The 22520-nt window shown below is 34.0% G+C and overlaps 1 protein-coding gene and 1 long non-coding RNA gene across 8 annotated transcripts; both read left to right on the top strand.

Moving 5' to 3' along the window:
* Window positions 1-7122: 7122 nt before the first annotated feature.
* LOC132603952 (probable glucan 1,3-beta-glucosidase A) lies at window positions 7123-13760 on the top strand. Its single transcript, XM_060317255.1, has 8 exons — window positions 7123-7377; window positions 7458-7577; window positions 8033-8221; window positions 9795-9956; window positions 10422-10591; window positions 11327-11482; window positions 12287-12639; window positions 13369-13760. The coding sequence occupies exons 1-8, from the start codon at window positions 7171-7173 to the stop codon at window positions 13548-13550; spliced, it is 1539 nt and encodes a 512-aa protein (XP_060173238.1). The 5' UTR covers window positions 7123-7170; the 3' UTR covers window positions 13551-13760.
* A 1956-nt stretch (window positions 13761-15716) lies between these two features.
* On the top strand, window positions 15717-20915 carry LOC132603951 (uncharacterized). Of its 7 annotated transcripts, XR_009568596.1 has the most exons (5): window positions 15717-16734; window positions 17069-17204; window positions 19236-19302; window positions 19563-19675; window positions 19818-20915. It is a non-coding gene; the product is annotated as an uncharacterized LOC132603951 (long non-coding RNA). The 7 variants fall into 7 exon arrangements; XR_009568595.1 differs by lacking the exon at window positions 19563-19675; XR_009568592.1 differs by having other exon boundaries at window positions 19563-20915.
* Window positions 20916-22520: the final 1605 nt, after the last annotated feature.

The following is a 22520-nucleotide window of genomic DNA, read 5'->3' as shown; positions in this document are numbered from 1 at the left end:
GTACATTATACCCTCCCCAGACCCCAAGATGTGGGATTTCACTGGGATGTTGTTGTTGTTGTTGTTGTATAGGCCTAAATGGCTTTGTGACTGCTTTATAACACATCAGTTAAGAATATCGGTGAAAGTTGATGCCTTTGGTACTAAGTTTCCTAGCAATTCATGGCCTTTGAATGCTCTAACTTCGCTAAAGATTGTTACAATGTTATTTTGAATTTTTTTCTATTATAGGCCTTCAATGAAAGGTGTAATAGTTGTTGGGAACAAGTAGCTGCCAAAGTTTACATTACCAAAAAACTTTGTTGGTAATGTCTCCCTCTCTTCTTCTTTCTCCCTCTCTTCTTCTTCTTCTTCTTCTTTCTCGCACATCTCTTTTTCAGAAATAAAATACACATGCCACATATACATACTGGAGTTACATCAACTACCACTTGAGACTAAGGATATGCTTTTAATTAGAAATAATAATAAATTAAAAAAACACTTCTACATATGTTACTTTGTTCAGCTTTTGTAGGGTTTAGATTCTTAATCAGAGTGCTTCTTATTGTAAATTTGTATTTTTCAGCGAGCAGGTTTAGCTATCCTAAGTTTTAGGGACTCAAATGGTCTCCCTCTTCTCCTCTCCTCCAGGCAAAAATTCAAATAGTGAATAACGTAAATATTAGATGAAGAAAGTAAAAGAAGTGAGACAAAGTGACAAGGAAAAATAAGGGAGATTAAGTGGCAAGGGGAGGGTAAGGGGATGGGGTGGAAAAGAATATAAAGAGGTTTCAATGTCAATATATCAAATACTTAAAGTGGGATAAGTCATTGGCTTCTTACGATCTTCAGAAGCAGTATAAAAGTATTAACAGAAACGTAACTAAATACATTATTCAATCAGTTTCTCAAAACATCTCACAATCATCAAATAATTGACCATCTTATTTAATTATTTATCTCTTTTGACTTTGTTACGTTCATGATTTTATTCTCATCACTCATTTCTTTTTCCTTTTGTTCTCATTTATACTAAGTTTCATCGGGTATAATATACTAACTCATTTAGTATGACTTTGTTAATCAAATGTTCCAATCTACTTTTATTCATTAGGTAGTAAAATCAAGCTGTTTTATTCATTTTAGATTGAAAAGGGAACTACAGAATATGGTTAGAGCATTAAATTTAACCAAACTGCAGAACTACTCAGTAGGAGTATCAATTTAATTTTCATGAGTTCTATCAAATATTGTTTCCATGTTCTGTCTATTAGTTTAACTGCACATATTTCTTGAGTGTGATAGGATTTGAATAGATTCATTGGTCAAAGATAGTGAAGAAGCAGCTTACATACTTCAAGTCTTCACCTAATAAGTATAGTGAAGAAGCAGCTTACATACTTCAAGTCTTCACCTAATAAGTATAGTGAAGAAGCAGCTTACATACAGTTATATCTCTTTGATTTTTCATGATTCTATCTTAAGACGTTTACTTTTGGGAATATCTATTGGCTCTTTTGAGCTTTGTTTCTGTTGGATTTTTGGGTATTATAGTAAAGTTTGTTTTGTTTTGAGGCCCTTTGAAAGTGTTGCTGCTAGAAGAGCAGTAGACTGCCAGTACTCTAATTACTAATGCTGGAGATTGTCCTGGACAACATCAAGCGTATGTGTGCCTTGGTGGTTCTTGCAAATATCAAAATGTAAAAATGATTGAATTAGTGATGAGTTCCACGTTGGAAAAGGACATCTCCCGAGGGTTGTGATGCTCGATTGTGTATCAAAAGTTCTCTGATATAGGAAAAACACATGTAGTTGAATTGTTTTTCAGGGAAGCTTCTGAAAAAAGAATTAAGATACAAGGCAATACTAATGGCTCTATGCTTAGGGCATTCTCTAAGGAAGGTAAAACTGCAGTTGCTATTTGGAGGTATAACATGTTACTTGAGAGAAATATTTTCATCATGTGACAAATGATATAGTGCCTTCATGAGTGTCCTATTCAATGAAAATCCATCAGAAGTTAGCAGTTTGTTGAAAGACTTGATAGGAAGAGGGTTCATTCCTCTCATATCTGAAGTATCTAAATTTATAGTTTCTCAATGTGAAAAGCATAAGTGGAAATAAGCTGAGGAACTTCTGAAAGTAGCTTTTTAAAGAGGACTTGAGCTGAATAAGTTAACGGACAAATGTGTCATCAAATGCCACTCGCATTATGGTAATTATAAGCCCCCTTTGTTTGGAGTCCTCGAATGTTTCTTATCCAGTCAGTTAATTACGTCTTAATCTCGAAATAGTTGAGGTCAATTATTCAACTAATCTGCAGAATTGGTTATATTATACAAATATTACATATGTACATTTCAATTTTTGACAAAAAATTCTTTAAAAATAAACTTCTATACATTTTTATTAGTCCTAATCTCTTTTGTTTTGATGTTGTGATAATGTTCAGATTGATAGTGAAAGACAACATAGAAATTCTTTTGGAAGCTATCAAGTTTTAAAGATCTTTCAATCCAGAAAGCTTACATCTCTTTTGATGGTCGGTGGTTTATGGAGAAGCTAACTCAATTCATTGAATGTTGAGGTTCAAGAGTTTTTTTTTTTTTTTTTTTGAACTTTTTTTTTTTAATTGGTCCTTGATGCTTTGCTTCTTTCATAGTACAATTTTTCACGTTAGTGACTTGAGCTGAACAAGTTAACGGATGAAAGGGTCATCAATTACATTAAACAAGTATTTGTATAGCTGTAATTTAAATAGTCATTGCACTATCAGTTATGTTACTTTGAATTATTTGTTTACTATACATATCGTTCTGTAGAAAAAATGAAGAAGATAAAGTTGAACAAAATAGAAGATTTCCAATCATTCATTAGAGGTTTCTAATATATGCTATAATGTCAAACCTTCTGACATATGTTAGAATGCGCTTATTATTCTTACCTTTTACAAGAATCTACTTTTTCGTTATTTTTATTATTCTTACCTTTTACAAGAATCTACTTTTTCGTTATTTTTAATATTAGGATATTAGTAAAGAATTATTCATAAGTTTCATGAGATTATTTATAACCGCGCGAAGCGCGGGCAAATTACCTAGTACGGATAATAATAGTATGCCAACCCTTTTTCTAAACTCGGGTGGGCTTAGGTAGCGTTCTACTTAGGTTAACGCCTTCGGGTTTTAACCTAGGTGTTCTAGTTTGAAACCCAAAACACCCAATTTTGGGTCAAATTCTACCATTTTCATTTCTTGAAAGGTGAGTATTTTTGCATAGATGACACATCTTGATTTGCGGAAATATAAACAAAAGCAGTTTTTATCATAAACAACTTATATCTACAACACATACTATTAGAACCCGTCGGTCAATCGTATTTTACGGATCCTTAATATCGGGGTGCCTAACACCTTCCCCGGGGAATTACCAGAACCCTTACCCAAACTTTGGTACAGATTGGTTTCTTTTAAAAGTTAATTGTTTTAAATGAACTCTTTCGAACTGGTTTTTCTAACTTACCGATAAGTTAGGTGGCGACTCTAAAAAATAATGTCCATTTAGAGTACCATCCATGTAGAAGTATATTTTTTCCTTTCTTCCGGTACGATTGACAACCGTACTTCCCCGGGACACTTTTCCTTTTAAATGAGGCAAGTACAAATCCGAATCGGAAAAAATAGACCTGCTACAATAAGTTAGTGTAGCTTTGAGTTTATTAGCTAGTATGTTGTAGTAGGATAGCTAGCTGAGTATGTTGCTAAGCTATGGTTTTGTAATTTTTGCACTGGTGATTAATATACGAGATTAGTTACCAAAAAAACATCATTATCAATGTCTCTATTTAGGGTTATATTAAGTAACATGAAAGGGTGTCATAAACATTGCATTAACCCTTGAGAAGGTAGGAAAGATTATGGGGTTGTGGGAGATTAGTGAGGGGGTAGTAGAGGTGTGAGTATTACTACACTTAATGATGGAATAGCATGTAAAAGTTATGGACATCCACATTTATAATATTTGCAATAAGAAAATAATTGTGAGGAAGAAAGTACAAGAGAAAACTTGGCAAGTGTATTAATTGTTGGGAAGAAAGGAACTAAAATAGTTTTGTCAATGTGCATTAATTGCTACTACCGTGACTGTGCATTTAGGTAATAAATTCAACAACAGAGTGTATATTTGAGTAATAAATTTGTGATTTGTGAATAAGTGAAAATTAGTCACTAGATGAGCAATTTCGGGTAAATAGATTGCCTTAAATGGGCAGCTTGTGTAGTTTTCCCTTCTTTTTTTTTAATCATGGTATCAGAGCTCGATTCATCCCAATTCTTGATTTATTCAATGTTGGCCAGCCATTTTATACTATCCGCGCTCTAGATATCCAGCATTGCCTGTGAGGGATGTTGAGTCCCACACCAGTTTGAAATTTAAAATGAGTCTCCTTGTATGATCTTCAACACTAAATTTTGAAATAGAATTAGACTCATGGTTCATTTTCTTTATCAAATAACCTAATTGATATTTTCATTAAGCTTACTTCCACTAGAAATCATCCCCAAAAAAAACTGCAACTGGGTATTAGTCTCATCATGTTAGGTACGCATTTTGTCTTCTAGAAAAAAATGGGTTCTTGTTGGTTTGTGCCGAAATTGACGAAGCCAAGTTGGGATTTATCAATGTCTTAATTAGAACTAAAGCACGTAATTTAGCATTAGGAATAGAAGTTTTGGATGTTACTTAATCCGCAGCCATAGGCACTTCTCGTTAATGTGCCACTCACGGCAAGTTGTGCACTAAAAACTTAAACACAATATATCGCCTAAAACAATTAAATAAACTCTTCAGAATCAGTTTAATTTCTTTTCTCTTAATAAAGCTAACTTCCTGAATTATTCTGCTTAATTATATACATTTGTGAAGTCATGGAGCATAATTTACTTAGCAATCCAGAAAATTACAACAAGCTATCTAAGTTATCATAAATTTAAACTCCAAATGATGAACATACTCATTTAAATTGAACCTTTATGACATGCCAAAATTTAGTTATACCCATAGAGTGGAAATAGCAAATTAATACAATCCTACCTACTACCTGGAAAAATTGAATGGTAGATTGTGATTGAGTGGTAAGTATCCTTCCATCTTTTACCTAGTGTCTAAGGTTCGAGCCCTAAATAAAGTCGTCTTATGTGATAGAAAATGCTTTTATCTCCAAAATCTTCATGAGCTTAGGATTGTTGAAATTTGTAATCATCTCATTTAAAAACTAAGTTGTTAGAGAGAGCACACTTTTTATTTTCTTAATTATATTTTCTAACACATCCCTCACGTGCGGGGCTGATTTTTTTTTTTTTTTTTTTTTTGGGTCAGGAGCATGATTTTTTTTTGGATAATGTGTGATGGTTACCATCTCATTTAAAAGATAATCGATCAGATATATATATATATATTTAATTTGATAACAATTGGCCAACCTTAGCTGTGTAATGGTGAAGTGCACGTCAGCTTCAATCTCTGGAAGTCTTGACCGAATGATAAAAGTCTTCTGCTTCGTCATTTTTTGCAACTATTTTATATGCTATGAGTAACTAAAGGCTAAAGCCATATACATGCATTTCTTATTTTAGTAATTTGGGAACCTCCTGCCAATTTATGTGATATATTTTTCGTTTTAGTATATCTAAAAAAAAAAATTATATTTAAAAATAATTTAACTTTGAACTTCCTCTTTTATCTTTAATGAACTGATTTGCAACCACACTTAGATTACAAGTTTAAAAAATTTATATCACATAGATTGAAACATAAAGAATATTTAATTGAAATGATACCTGATTTAGTTTGGCAAAGAATATTCATGCAATATACTCCCTACGTCTCAAAATATTTGTCGTCTTTATTAAATATATTTGTCTCAAAATATTTGTCGTTTTATTTATTCAAGATAAAATTAAGTAGTTTTTTTTTTCTCATTTTACCTTTGTATTAATTATATTAATGGGTTGATTTTGTGAGTTCACATACTAACATTTAAAATGTTTCATTATTAATAGAATAAATATTTATTGAGATAGAACATGATGAAATATGTTAAGAGGATAAAATAATTAAAATGATACTCTTATAAATACTTTTTTAATAGGCGTGTAAATAGAAATGTAATAAATATTTTGAGATGAAGGGAGTATATGATGCTAATCTGAGTCAGCCCACAATCAAATGGAAGACCTCAGTGGGAAAGGGAAGAATGAAGGTGATTTGTCGGAGTTGAACCTTTGAAAAGTCCAAGTATTAATAAAGAATAAAGGGAACATCTACCATTTAGCTTTGTCCCCGTTTCCGAAAGTTGTGCAAATAGCCTTTGAGAAATTATCCTTCTAGATAATGTTAGACGAATTTAATGTTTGCTCATATATTACTTAATTTTATAGATAAAATATTAGACTATATATCGTCTAATATATGCAACAAATTATAAAATTTTAGTCCGTGATCTAACTTTTTATTGTAAGATTTTCAGTTTGCACAAAAAAATTTTCAAAACATGGTCTAAAAGAGCCATAAATTGCAAGACAAAGACAAAAAAAAAAAAAAAAAAAAAAAAAAAAAAAAAAAAAAAATAGCGAAAACCTCTACATTGCTTAGCCCATTTAGTCCAACTAATTGAGTTGAGCTATGATCCATTTATAAGTTAGCTCATTTTGACCCGATAAAATTTAGTCTAACCTGTTCATTTGTCATTCCTGATTAGTCAGGCCAGTAAGCTTTGAATTCCGTATAGTTAAAAATGTCTTACTTTTATTTATTTTATCATTACAACAAATAAAGCTAGTAATTAAGAGTGAAGTTGATACAATTTAATTTGCTTAAGTTAATTGATACAATTACTAAAAGGACAAAGTTATTAATTTAGGATCAGTGACTAAGTCTAATTAAAATGCACCAAGATACGAAAGAAAAAAATATCATAAAACCAATTCTGTTATTATTTAAAAAGTCAAAAGGTTGAATAAGCAGCTCATCATTGATACAAAATCAAGAAATAGTATCCATTTTCTCAAATTCTTTATTTTGAGTTTAGATTGTTTGAAACTAGTTGGTCAAACATTTTTTTTCTATATAAAGGCATTATCAAGTAGAGAATCATGTACCTCAAAAATAATACTACTCCATTGAGGAAATATGGCAACCTATTCATTATGTGCAAGGAAATTACTTGTAGTCTACTACTTGTTCATTATCTCTTCTTGTTGCAAATTTAGTTTTTCACATGGAAGAGATATCAACACTAGTTTCAGAGTTAAAGCTGTTAATCTTGGAGGCTGGCTTCTTACTGAAGGATGGATTAAACCTTCACTTTTTGATGGCATCCCCAACAAAGATTTGCTCGTACTTTATAATTATTACAACCTCACTTCTATATTTAACTTATATATACTGATAGTGTAAAATATGACGTTGATATGTAGGATGGAACAGGATTGCAATTCAAATCAGTAACTGTGGGGAAATATTTGTGTGCTGAGTTAGGAGGAGGAAATATTATTGTTGCTAACAGAACAGCTGCTTCTGGATGGGAAACATTCAAAGTAGGTATCCTTTAATTTGCTTTCAAGAATTTCAGAGATAGATTTTTAATCTTTTTATAAATGGTGGGGTTCGGGTTAATTTGTGTATACCTCAATTATTCTATCGATTATCTGCGCTATGCACCTTCAACCAATGTAGAAGTTAGGTAGACAGAAAAAAATCATCTAGCAACTTTCCGTCTCTGTTGAGATTTAACGTTAATCGACTATGGTTTTCAACCTTTTTTTGATTAATTAGGCTACACCCTTCATGGGTGGAGCTACAGTTCTGCTTACGAATTGGTAGAACTCAGAAACTTTGGCCCATGTTGTATTTGTTTTTAAGACTCTAAAACTCACATTGTAGCTTCAACTCTTCATGATAACTAATGGAGTAAAAAAAAAAACCTTATTTTAATGATTATTAGCGGATTAACGTGGGCTATTTTTTGGGTTATTGCACTATTTTATTGCAGATTTGGAGGATAAACAGCACAACTTTTAACTTTAGGGTATTTAACAAAGAATTTGTGGGAATTGATGGAAGTGGAAATGTGGTAGCAGCGGAAAACAAACCTGGCCTTTCAGGGACATTCGAGATTGTGAGAAATTCAGATGATCCAAGCCGTGTTAGGATAAAATCAACAAATGGTTTCTTCCTGCAGGTGAGTTCTTGAAATATTGGTCTTTGTGATAATCTTGAGATACAATAATGTTTGAATAATACTGTTTGATTGGCTATATACATAACTCAAAAATAAAGAATTAACCTAAATAGCAGCATACCCTACCTTTTAAATTTAAAAACCGATAGATGTATATATATATATATATATATATATACACTTCATATTATATATGTGCATAGTTGTGTATGATCTATATATACCGGCTTTAATGAGTGAACAACACTGAATCCGTCTAGATCTCTTAAGTTGTTACGTACTATACATAGACACTGTAAATATTTTTTTCAGTACTATCATTATAAGTTAACATGTTTAGCAAGTTATTAGTTAACATATATCATGTTACCAGATGTAAGAATTTGCTGATAATTAGTATATAGTAGTAAATGATTTGACTGTGTAATTAATTTAACCATATAAGAACCATCATCAGGACTAGTTATTTTGGGCGTTAGTTTCTAAACCAACCCAATTGGTATTGGGATTAGCTTTGAGTTATGGAATTGGTACTGTTTGGATCATATGGTTACACATCCATCCTCCTTTTCTTTATTTTTATTTACGTTGACTTCTTTTAGGTCCACACAGCCAAAAGAGATATGAATCTTTTTTACTATCTTTTACTTTTCAGCAGTGTGGAAATTATTTCTCTTGATTTGACCATACAACAGTGATGCCAATGTTTTAAGGTTTTAATAATGTTGCTTTTATAAAAATCCAGATAAAGATAAACTCTTATAGATCAATTTATTCAAAATTAAGTTCTAAAATCAAACTCAAACGGACATATAAGGTTGTGGTAGTAACTAGTAAGCTATTTTTTAGAGGGCTCACTTTGGACCAAATATTTGGTACCGCAAGTGCTTTCAAAGGGCCATATGATAGATAATGTTAGTGGACTTCATCCACTAAATGTGAGTGCTGCTATTGGCAATGAAAATATCTCCTATCGAATATTGTTTTCCAAAGAACAAGCTGATCCATTTATGTTTCAGAAACTTTATGTTGCGCCTCATACCACCGTCACAAGTTGTGAGGCTTTTTTAAGAAAAAGATATAATTTCTCCTTTTTAATTTATATAAACTTTTTCAGAGCACGAGGATTAAACTATATAACTTTGATCGTAAATTTTGACATATATTTTTAAAGTTTGTAAAAATAAAATTTACTACCTCCGTTTCAAAATTACTATTATATAAATCATGACAAGTTATAATTTAAACAATTTTGAAAACCATGAAGAAGACGTGGTCAAAGAACAAGAACCACCTAGTGGACTCCCCAAATAGTAAAAGATTTACATAAATTGATGTTATACCAAGTTCACATCTTATTGACACAAATGAGAGAATTTTTTTTTCTTATATCTACCTCGAAGCATATCAAGCTCTACTAAATCTTCTTTCTTTTTCCAATAATAACTTCGAAACTGCATAAACAATGAGCATAGAGTAATTAATTATGGCCTTTAAGCATGTATTATTAGTGTACTGTATATTCTAAAGCTAGCCTTGGAAAGTAACACTAAAAATTACTATTAAACTGCAGGTAAAAACAGAGGAGCTTGTAACAGCTGATCATAATGGAGGAAATGGAGGATGGGGTGATGATGATCCCTCTGTTTTCATCATGAAAACTAGTGGAAAGCTTGAAGGAGAATTTCAAATAACTAATGGCTATGGTCCAATCATGGCACCACAAGTTATGAGGGCATGTACACCTTTCCCTTTTAATATAATCGAAAAAGGATGACACGTTTTAGCGTCGAAGTCAGAATTTAAAAAAAATATATATATTTCATAGGAAGAAATCAAGGGGATTCATCCACTGCATAAACTTAAATAATCATTTTGACCTTATATATAGTACTAGTATAATTTTTCAACGACCCCCTTCTGATACCCTAGCTCCACACATGACACGTTTATATATCAGTCCTCTCTATAATAACCATCCTCTATAATAACATTTCACTGTAATGGTTTCTTTTTTTTAACCGATTTTTTTATGTTTTGTTGTATTATATGTGTGTGCTCTATAAGACCAGTTCAATTCGCTCTAGCAGCTGAAGAATATCTAGATAAACAATGCAGTTATAGAAATATTTGACTATATTTAGAAATAATATAATTTTAACTGTATTTAAATTTGAAAAAACATATATTCGTTTCACAGGAACACTGGAACACATTTGTAGTAGAAGAAGATTTCAGTTTCATAAAAAGCAATGGACTGAATGCAGTGAGAATTCCAGTTGGATGGTGGATTGCTAGTGACCCAACACCCCCAAAGCCCTATGTTGGAGGCTCATTGCAAGCCTTAGACAATGCCTTTCTCTGGGCCAGGTATACATTTTCACTGATAGCCAATTTCAGGATCACAATTTAAGTTATAGCCACAATGTATAAAATTGCCAAATTTAGTCACTTCGTAACCAACTTCACATAGACGTGCCGAAGTTGCAAAATTTATGTTTGAAGTTTGGCAATATAAGTTTCCGACTCTTATGCTTAAAGTTTGGCTTGCCAAGGGTAAACTTCTAATATTTTTGGCCGGAGTTTGACTTGTCACGGCCAAACTTCAAACACGTATATTTAAGTTTCAGTCGTACAGGTCCGAAACTGAAAGTAACTTTTGTGAAGCTTGAACTATCAATCCTCATCTTTGTCGGTGTTTTCAAGCTTCTCCAATAATATCCAATTGATTTAAGCTCAATTTTCATATTCGAGACCTACAAGCTTAAATGGATGTAAAAAAAAAAAAAAAAAAGGTGGTTGCGCCTTAAATGGAACTGTATAGATAGGCTGCCTGTGCAAATTTTTCATTATGGTAAAAAGTATTTACATAATTAAATCACCTAAAAGTAACATTGGTAATTGTCCATAATAAGCAGAACAGGTTACCTAATAAAAATAAAGTAGACCACCTATTATAACGTTAAATTACACTGATAGTCTAAGGATTATTCACATTATCAGTATATAAAGTTATATCCAAAAAAAAAAAAAAAGTTATATCCATAATAAGCTGGCATACTTGATGCTATATTAGGTTTTAATTGAAAGTGAAATTTTATGCAGGAAATATGGACTTAAAGTAATAATAGATCTGCATGCTGCACCTGGTTCTCAAAATCCTTGGGAGCACAGTTCCAACAGAGATGGTACTATAGAATGGGGAAAAACTGATGAAACCATTCAACAAACAGTTGAAGTAATTGATTTCCTAACTGCCAGGTAAAAACAATAGAATTAATTTACAGATATTGACAGTATAGAACGTTTAAACAATTATGCCATCACTGATAATCTATTTGTGTATTTTAACTTACTGTAGTAATGTAGCATGTAACCTGTTTTATCTTCCCTATTTGGTAGTCAAATTAGTTACTTTTCATGATCGACTATATATAGTTATCATCATGTGATCTGATGTTCGTATCAATAAGTTAAAATTCATTAGAGTGAATGTTCCTTTTCATCTTCTTCTCTTTTTCTTTACGATGCAATCCAAGCCTTTCTTGATGGTGTAGAATTTTTAATTATACTAGTTTAATATGTTGTAGCAGGTAACTTTTATTTTTTTATTTTTTATTATTAATCATAGTACTTTTCACGGACTATTACATATAGTTATCATTTATAGGGGAAGATGTAGCCTTTTGGTTACAGGTTCATCTCAACCTATAACTTTTGAAACAAAGTACAAATAAATGTAACAAACTGCTAAAACATCTAGTAATATTAAGAATCTTAAAAGTTGACCACATTAAATATAAAGATCCACCTCTGATCATTTAGGTGATTTAATATGTAAAATTTCTTTGGGGTCTTTCCACAAATAGCAGCCGGATTCACTGTTCACTTTTCCTAGCCGATATACATAGATTATACATTGATTATACACCTATTTGTAGTTTAAGCAATTGGATGAACAACTATTTAGGTTCATTCTTCAATTTCTTTTACAGAAGTTAAAATTCATTAGAAAGACTATTTCTTATTTATTCATTTTCTTCTTTTCTCTTTCATGCATTATAGGTATGACAAGAATCCAAGCCTATATGCAGTGGAATTAATCAATGAGCCACTAGCTCCTGAAGTTACATTAGACATGGTCAAAAAATACTATCAAGCAGGATATAATGCAGTCCGTAAACATTCTTCGACAGCATATGTGGTTATGTCCAACAGATTAGGATCTGCAGATTCAACTGAACTTTTGACATTTGCCAGTGGCTTAAAGGGATCTGTAATTGATGTTCATTACTACAACCTTTTCTCTAGCGTGTTTGACAACATGTCTGTCCAGCAAAATCTTGATTTTGTCAACACTAACCGTTCTGCTGAGCTCAATACTGTTACCCAATCTAATGGTCCTCTCACTTTTGTTGGTATGTTTCTTTTTTATCTTTTCATCAATAAGTTCTACTTAAATTTCCTCCTTGATTGCAAGACACTAACACATATAGTCCCTTCCTCTGTCAAATTGAATAAATTGGGATCATGATTTTCTTAGTGTATGCTAAACACTACTAAAAACACGAATTTCTGACGAACAATCCAGTCAGAATGATATCGAAAATATGGAATCCATCGAATTTCGCCTTTTTAGTAGTGAAAGTTTGCAGCTTAGATCATCAGTATATTATATTTCTGATTAAATTTTTTAGGTTCATTGATAATATGGCCCATTACAAATATTGTTAGTTACAATTTCACAAGAGATCTTTCTATTAAGCTGTAGGAGATCGGTAATCCAAAGGGATGTTTACACAAATAGCAAGTCCGATTCATTGGTTACTTTTTTTAGTTGGTATATATAGATTATACATTGATTATATAATGTTATACATCTATATTATACATGGATTATACATATATTATACTTCCGCCAAAGCATTGGGTGAGCAACTATTTAGGTTGATTCTTCTACAACTAAAACTCAGGAGATATCTTTGTAGGGTTATATTTTACTGTATGAATGTTAATTTTTGTTTTCAATCTTTTGATACAAAAATCATGGATTCATCTTAAAAGAATTATATGTACCATAACTTTGAACAAGTGCATCTTTTAAATGGGAATTAATATATGTTAATCTACTTTTAAATATTTTTCAGGGGAATGGGTTGCTGAATGGCAACTTAGAAATGCAACAAAGGAGGATTACCAAAAATTTGCCAAGGCTCAATTGGAAGTGTTCGGACGTGCAACATTTGGTTGGGCTTATTGGACATTAAAAAATGTTAACAACCATTGGAGTATGGAGTGGATGATCAAGAATGGCTATATCAAGCTTTAATATTTATAGATTATTGCCTTATTAATAATCACATTGGGTCAACCCAATTTTCTCAATGTCAAAGCCATTATATTTGGATAGTAGTTAATATAAGGTAGTTTAGAAAGATGTTATTAATCATAAATTTTGAGGAAACACCTCAAAAAATCAACTCGTTACAACATTGTGGACATCTTTAATAACAAAGATAAATCCTTTTATTTGTTTCTACTTTCTTTGTTCGTTTCAAATCTAACTTCATCGTGTTACGTGTTCCCTAATAAGATACTCCTAATAGAAGATTGTTGTTGTTTCTAGGAAGAATATGATTGGGTTGCGTGTGCAAACAAAACTAACAATTAGAAGTTGCTAAGAAAGAAAAGAAGTTACATATATATAAAGCGTAAGAATACTCTTAATGACGTGAGATCTTTCGAAAAGAATCATGCAGCATTGGCCCAAGCATAGTATCACACTATCGGAAGAGTTTTTTTCCACCCGGTTGATTTAGCCCAATAACCTAGAATCAGAGTCTATGATTCGACAAAAGTGCATGAAGAAGGCGAGGAGTAGCTCACTAGCTCTTATGTTTCGACCCATGAAGAGCTAACAAATAGGTTCAACAGAGTGATGACTTTGTCCATAGTTTTGAGCGCACACGCAAAAAAAAAAAAGACTGCCTTATGGGAAAATTGTGCACACCAGTATACACCAAATTAAGAGTATCCTTGATTTAGTTAATCTCAACAAATATTCGAATGATTTTTGTGATATATATCCAAATACTCATTTAGGTGAAGATGTGGTGTTGCTTTTTACTTAAGCCGAGGGTCTGTCGGAAACAGTCTCTCTATTTCTACAAAGTAGGGGTAAGATTTACGTACACTCTACCCTTCCCATGACCCCACCTATGGAATTACACTAGATATGTTGTTGTTGTTGTGTGCCGTGGGAGGAGTTTCTCAAGAAAAGCTAGAACGAAAAGATGTACGTATCATTCACTCTCCTTTGGGAGTTTGGGTTAAAATCCTTGAATTTTCAACCGATCACCTAATAGATCTAGTTCATGGCTTCTGCGCGCAATTCACTTGTCACCATATGCCCAATGATTTTTCCTCCCAATTTGAGTTTAATTTTAACCTTGTTGGTGTAAGCAATAAATGTGACTCAAGAGACTTACCAAAGTGGATTCCAACATAGGGAACTTTCTTTAATTTATTGACTTTTTCTTCGGCCAATGCCCACTGGTGCAAATACTCTTAATTAGTTCTCATGTCCTTGTTTCTTTTTCTTTGAGAAAGCTAGGAAAAGCCATTCTAGATAATATTGCTTTCAAAAAAGTTGTGCTCATAAATTAGTATATAAAGAATCTAACACTGGACCACTCCTTAAAAGTTCCAAATTGCCATTAATATTGATTGTTGAAGCAAAGACTAAAACATATCAACTCCAATTTGTCAACCATAAAACATGCTTTAATGTGTGTGCGCCCGCACCTTTTCTCGTGGTCCAAAATGATTTTCCTAATTTGACTTTGGCAAACTAAGAACTACAAATTGTTGGCAAACTAAAAACTACAAATTGCCCATCTTGCATTTGGTAAACATTTAAAACGATAATTCTAATTCTTGCCATAAGTCCCACATAGAGAGGGTAAAACGCTTTCTAACAAAGGCGACTTCGTAGCCAACATGCCGATAATTCTTACAAATGTAAATATGTTGTCACTATAATTATATCAGTAGTTTGTTTAAAATTTGCGCTACAACTGATGTTGATCAAATTTTTAGTTGATTTTGGAAGTAATACCAAAACAATTCTTTCTGCAATTGATAAATCCACAAGTTTCACCCATCATCGTAGTCTAGTCCATAATCTCCACCTCATTCTAGTCAAATAGATATATTTTTTTGTTTGAACAAAGATGCTAGCTCCAAAGCCGAATTCAGAAATGAGCTTAATTTATGAGTTTGAGTTCAAGATCTTACTATCTTACTATAAATTATTTAATTTATTGAACCCGAAATCAATTATTTATAAATTTAGTGAATCTTTTATCATATATACAAGATCAAGTCCAAAGTTTAGATGAACCCATAACTTAAACTTTACCTACGCCATAGGCAAAGTGTCTGATTGACTGAAAATGTCAAAACAGAATCTAAAGCTAATTATCCAGTGGTTTCTCTTTTATTAGGAGTATTTATTTTTCTCTTATATTTTTATCAAAAAGGGGTTGGTGGTGTGTTTTTCTTTTCTCTTTTCTAAAGGGAAACAAAAAAGTAAAGATATGGTCACAAAATTAAGGAATTGCTTTCATGATGTTTTTGACAATCTATTATTAATATAAAGCTAGGCAATAGAAAGATGAGATGACACCTTTCTTTGGCCAAGAATCTTGTTTTTTTTTTTTTCATTTTTTGTATTTTTCTTAATCATTTTACTCTAAAAAGTCATCTCTATAACTCACCTCTTCATCTTCATAACTTCCACTCTTAATTGATTAATAATATTCATAAATATAGAAAAAGGTTACCTTATTTTTCCTCTTATATTTTCCTTTTAAAATATTTGCTGAAACAAATTAAGTCAGTCTATCAAAAAAACTGAAATCTAAATTAAGAGGGCGTCAAAGATGAAAAGACATGACTATCATTCCAAGTGCTTTAATTTCCAAGGAACAGTTACACCTGTAAAAATGCTTTAGAGAAATAAATTATAGTAGTATATAAATATAGAAATGAGAATAATCCTACCTTGAAGCACATATCCGTTAGAAGGTCGCTGCAATGTGGAATGCCCCCTTTCCACATCGTGGCAGTATTGACATAAAGCCAAAGATTCTGCTAATCATGATATTAGTTAGCATTGAGTCACAAAACCATACATAGATTTTATTTAGACCATGCTGCAAAAAGAAATTCTCAGTTATTTCAATTCATATCTTATCCATTTTACTCATTATACTTTATTTGGGTTTCAGTGAATTGTGCAATATAGATGATGATATCAGATTTTATGTTGCTCGGACTCTTCAAAAAAATAATTACCGGATGCGTGTTGATTCCTCTAAATTGTTGGAAGATGTGATACGCATCCGGCGACTTTTTTGAAAGTTCGAGCAACATAGATCCTCATTCTTTGGTTCAGCAGAGTTGGTCTAGAGTCTCTAGATAGAGTTGGTCTGTGCTTGCGAATCACTCGGGTGAGTATTGGTTGGGTTTTTCATGCTCTTGCTTTATTGTTACTCATAATCACAATTTGTTGTGTATAAATTGGTTTATACTTCTTTTAAATGTAAATTCTTCCTGAAATTCTTACGTCTGTGTTAGCAATTATACCTGATTTGTATATGTACTATCTCTTTGATGAATTTTGTCTTTGGTATTAACTAATTATTACAGAATTAAACCGTCGTATGGAAAATTTAAGCTAGCAAATTTGACTGAAATTTGTAAGTAGACTATGCACTCATGGTGTTTGATGAGGTGCCCGAGTCATCTTTTTTTGAAGTAGTCTTTGTACTTTTTGGGTTGTAGCAGGAAAATTTCTAGGAGTACGGAGGACACTGCCGCAAGAAAGTCCATTTATCTTAGCTTGAGGTTTTGAAGCCACGATTCAATATTTGGTTCATCAAGTTGCCTCTTATCGTCTTCCACACTCTAAAGATGAGAGGTATCATTATTTATTACATGTTATTGATACTCTTTTTTTTTTTTTTTTTTGGTTGTCTTCAATGAAATCTTGGGTATTGTGGTTTTTCATTTATAGCATAAAGCGATTGCATTTACTTTGAGAAGAAAGGAATTGCAAAAATGAGCTGTGAAGGAGCTGAGGAAGATTCAATTCCCAAAATTCCCATTTTTTGGAGGGATTGCTATTGGTTTGTAAGCTTAAGAGCTGAAATTCGACTTACTTGTGATTGTTGTTTTATTGTATTGAGTTCATCGGGGGTGACATGGGAAATTAGAACTCCGTTGGGAATTCCGAGGCTTCGGGTGGATTCGTAGGGCGTTTTTATGCGTATGTACATGTTTGTTTTGTGTTTTTGAGGCCTCAGATAAAATGTTGGGTGAGGGGGGGAAAAACTGGACAAAAGTCGGCTCACTGGCCAAAATGGACCGCTGCGGCGATACTGCTATAGCGGCGGCTTGACCGCTGCCAGCGGCCATCCACGCCCTCGGTGGCCGTTGTGGCGGGCGGTGGACCACTATGGCGGCACCGCTATAGCGGTGGACAGACCGCCATAGTGGCTAGGCGGATTCCTTTGGGACCGCTATAGCGGTCACTTGACCACTATAGCAGGACCGCTGTAGCGGCGTTATGATCGTTGCAGCGGTCGACGGAAAACAGTGGCCCGGGATTTTTATATTTAGTCTCAGATTCTCTATTTACAAAACACCAACACACTTCCCAACAAGCACGTAGGGTGAAATTCCAAGCTAGGGCAAGAAACTCTTGAGAGATTAGTCCCATCTATTCCATTCTCCCTCATGATTAGTATCCCCTTCGTGGGTCTTTAATGGTGAAAGTGAAATAGAAACCCTATAATATTAATAAACCTTCTAAACTTGACGGGTTATGGTTATTATCACCTAGTTATCATCTAAAGGCTTGGGTTAGTTCTCTTAATCATGAATTGCACACTTAGAGTCATAAACTAAATGAATGGAGACATAGGGTTCTACAAAAATGGTATTTTGACTATAAGAACTGCTTGTAATGGGGATATTGATAGAATATTGTTTGTATTTGATGAGTAATGATTACTAAGGCCTTTGGTTGGTTTCTTAACACCTACAAAATCATCCACCCCTTGTAATGAGGTAAAGAGAAGGGGATTCTTGTATTGATGCTTGTGATTTGAGTAATTATGACTCATTAAGCCTTCTATTTCTAGACTTTGAGCGCTCTGAGGCTTTAAGGAAGGGAAAGGTTGTAACGGAGTGACTTGCGTTGTCCTAACTCTATATTGAGGTAGGTTACGGTCTACTTGAGTTAGACTTTGGTTAGTTGATTGTATGTTTGTGAATTCTTTAGAAGAAAGCATGTCTTGTTTTCATGCATGATATTGTATGACTGAACTCCTATGTGATTGTGAATGATTGATTGTGTGGGCTTCGTGCCACTATTCCTGTGTGTTGATTCTGCAGTGAATGTATTGTGATGAGAAGCTAATATGATCTTTTCTACGGTATTGTGACATGGAATGATGATTTGAGTATTGATATTGAGAAGGTAAGTAACACTGTTCTGTAAGAGGTATGGAAAGTCACTTATGTGACCTAGATTATGGGCTCGTGGTCCGAGGTTAGTTCCGAAATTGAGAGGTACATTAATATGTCCCCCGTCCGAGGTTCGTTCCGGAGCGGAGGTTTGTGCTAGGGTCCGAGGAGTGTTCTGGAATGAGTGGTACATGAACACCATAGGTCCCCTGTAGGTCATGACTACTGAGCAATGACATCAGTTAGTATGTGTGTACATTGAGTGTGGTCATTATGGTAACTTATCTCCGTTGTGGCTTACGTGATTGTGATTATCCTGGGTTGACTTGCTATGGTTTATTGATATTCATGTCTGTTGACTGATTTGTTTATTCTATTGATTTTATGAAATATGCATGATATTAATCTTAGTCGGCCTATGATATCTACCGGTACATAGTGTTTGTACTGAGACTACCTTGCTGCAATCTTTTGAGTGCAGATTGTGATACATAGACTGCTACCCGTCCCTACATCTAGCGTGGAGGACGTTTGCTGATAGATTTAGGGTGAGCTTCTTCCCATGCCAGGCCGCCCGAAGATGTTCTTCTTATGATGTCTTTTCTTATTCTGGACATTATGGATTTATTAGTCAGACTTCATTCCATAGACATGTTTTAGATTAGAGTCATATACGATGACTTTCGAATTTTGGGAATTTTATAATAGTTAGAACTTTCGCACTTATTTATGTATTTTATGGCATGATTTATTTTGTTTATTTGATGTTTGAATGAGTAATAACTGATTAGCTTGGTTTGCCCACTAGGATTTAGTTGGGTGCCAGTCATGGCAGGTTGGGTCATGACAGAGTTAGTATCAGAGCTTTAGGTTCGTCGATCTCATCGTACAAGGACATGTACAGTAGAGTCTTGCGGATCGGTATGGAGACGTCTGTACTTATCTTTGAGAGGCTGTCGGACACTAGAAAAACTCCCTTTTCTTTCTTTCTTTCGTGCAACTTGATTTCAATTGGTATCTGCTGATTCAAAATGGTATCTGACTATCCTTCATTCTCTCGCAGATGGCGAGAACACGCACGGCAGCAGCTAGAGCTAGAGGTGGAGGCAGAGAAGTTGGCAGAGGGGCGGCCCTAGCTGGGGGCGGCGTCCCAGTGGTTGACCCCATGCCTCCACTGGTTCCTAACGAGGCAGCGGGTAGAGAAGAAGGCCCATAGGGGGTGTGATGTTCAGCAATTCCTTCTAGAGGGGTCAGAGTTCACTGATGTGGCGTGATTTTACGCCACAATCGATGCTTTTTAACTATAAGTTTTACTTGTTTTTAAGCAAGTCTATGTTATTTTACGTGGTTTTTAGTATGTTTCAGGTAATACGGGGTCTCTAGAGCCAAAGTGTGGAAAACAAGCAAAAAAACTGCAAAACTGGAAACAACTGGAGGTTCTGGAAATTATTGGCGAAATATTGCTCTGCGCGTTCGCGCATGAATATCACGCGTTCGCGGTCACGCGCGTCGTGACTCTGCGCGAACGCTCAGTGAACACACGCGTTCGCGCTGAAGTAAGGCGAGTGGAGCTGACGTCATCCACGCGATCGCGCAGAAACATGGCGCGATCGCGTTGAAGGAATTTCGGGCCAGACCGAACAGAACTCGGATTTTTACGATTTTTGATATTCTAGTTCCTATAAATAGAAAACTAGGGCAAAACATTAGATATCTTTGGCAGCTTTCACAAGTTGGAGGCTAGGGTTCCTACATAAATGTTCTCTCTTCTATTTAATCCTTGTTGATGGAAATCTCTTGGTGACAATTAAGATTGACACTCTTGTTGTGCTTATTTATTCATTTGCATTATTCTTAATCAAGTAAGTTTTTGCTATTTTAATTATTCTTGTTCTTGAATGTTTTCAATGGATTAGCTAACCCTTGAACTCGCCCATTTACTTTGTTTGAAACTCGGAAGAGGAAGAACGGAGTTGGGATAGAATAATTAACATGAATTTGGGGCGTTAACCCTCATCTAATGGAAATTGACCTAGGAATAGGCAATACCACTTGTAGCCATATTCGGGTGTTCTTAATGCTCCTAATTGCTTGAGGGATCTTCAATTGGGTAGTCTAGTTAATCTTCGGAAGAAGTTAATTTAGAGTCATTATCCGAGGCTAAATAACATAAACTTGCTATTATTTATAATTCGTGAAATAGATTGAATCGTTACTTGAGAAGTAGTTTCCTTTATTCCATTCTTGTTGCCATTGATCAATTTACTTGCTTTCTAGATTAGAATTTATATTTTCATATTTTATCAAAACCTTATCAAAAACCACCATTGATGCGTTCGGGCATAGCTATTGTTAGTGATAATTCCTAATCTGCTTAAATCACCTACATATTGTTCTCTGTGGGATTCGACCCCAACCTTGTTGGGTTACTATATTTGACAACGTCCGCGTTATACCATTAATAGGTGTAATTTGAGCGTATCAAATTTTGGCGCCGTTGCCGGGGAACAATTGGCGTATTTTGGCTAATCTAGGAAATAAGCTAACTTGCTTTGAACCGAACCCGTAAATATTTGTGTAGTTATTTTCTGTGTTTTATCTTATTTTATATATATAAAAAAATGGCATCCTTCTATGAAAACTTGTTTAGTAATGACTTTTATTGTGAGCATGGCCAAATTGGTGAGTTCAAACTCATGATGGAGTGCCTGCTAGGTGAGGGTAATGAAAATCAAAAAGCCTTGGAAGAATACTTGGAAACTAGTCTCCAACTTGGTTTGATGACAGATGAAGAAAATCCTTCATGGGCAAATCATTATGAACTCCCCAATGCTCAAGATGAAAGGGTAAATCATGAAGATGAGTTAATTGGGAATGCCAAACAAAAAAATGAATTGGAGTCAACCATTGTTCTGAACAATATGGTTGGTGTTGACCCCAATCCGGGGGAAAAATAGGATGTCATAATTCAAAAAGTTCAAGAGCTTTATATTTTGCAATTTGAAAATTCAACAAGGCAAAATGACATTCCTCACTTGAAAGCCAAGAAGTGTAGGATGAACAATATTTTACTTGGCGTGATCAGATATTTACCACCCCCCGCTGCTCGTGGTCACAAACTTGATTCCAAGTTAGGTGCCCAATTCATAAGCTCCAAATGGCGAGAAAAGCGGTAAAGTTGGTATCCGTCGTGCCGCGACATTAACTTAAGCGCTTGGTGGGAGGCAACCCATCGTTTTAAAATTTTTAAATCATTTTTGAAATTTGATTTTTTTTAGAACAGTTTAGTTTATGATTTGTGACTAATCTGAAAAGTTTTAAAATTTTTGGAATTGTTTTGAGCAGGTTGGGTTTTCAGAACAGCCACAAGTCAGTAGTTGCTGCTGAAACATGAGTTATAAGTTGTTAGTCTGGTTTCTGTACTTAATTTCTGACTCTGGAAAAATGGGGCCTGATTTACCTCTGCGCGATCGCGCGATAAACTGACGCGAACGCGTTAAAAATAAAAAATAAAATAACTCTGCGCGAACGCGCCGTATGTCCACGCGAACGCACAGACGCGCGTTTTTCAGGTACAAAATAGAAGACCAGGGGGTATAAACCCCCATTTTCCTCCCATTTCCCTAAATTCTCTCTCAAACCCAACTTCAAATTTTTGATAAATTCTTCAACTTGCAACCACAAGGTATGTAATTCTCTCATTCTCTTGTTCATAGGGTTGTTTTTATCCTCTTTTAATGTTAGAATTTGTGAAAGAAACTTGACT

The sequence above is a fragment of the Lycium barbarum genome, chromosome 7 (assembly GCF_019175385.1).
Source record: "Lycium barbarum isolate Lr01 chromosome 7, ASM1917538v2, whole genome shotgun sequence".
Taxonomy (NCBI): domain Eukaryota; kingdom Viridiplantae; phylum Streptophyta; class Magnoliopsida; order Solanales; family Solanaceae; genus Lycium; species Lycium barbarum.
The sequence above is the reverse complement of the archived record's forward strand: the minus strand, read 5'-3'. Positions and strand labels throughout refer to the sequence as shown.

Excerpts from the sequence above, each read along its gene's own strand:
- LOC132603952 (XM_060317255.1), top strand. The coding sequence starts at position 7,171 with ATGGCAACCTATTCATTATGTGCAAGGAAATTACTTGTAGTCTACTAC. Across the intron at positions 10,592-11,326 it reads AATGCCTTTCTCTGGGCCAG|GAAATATGGACTTAAAGTAA; the intron begins GTATACATTTTC and ends AATTTTATGCAG. Across the intron at positions 12,640-13,368 it reads TGGTCCTCTCACTTTTGTTG|GGGAATGGGTTGCTGAATGG; the intron begins GTATGTTTCTTT and ends AATATTTTTCAG.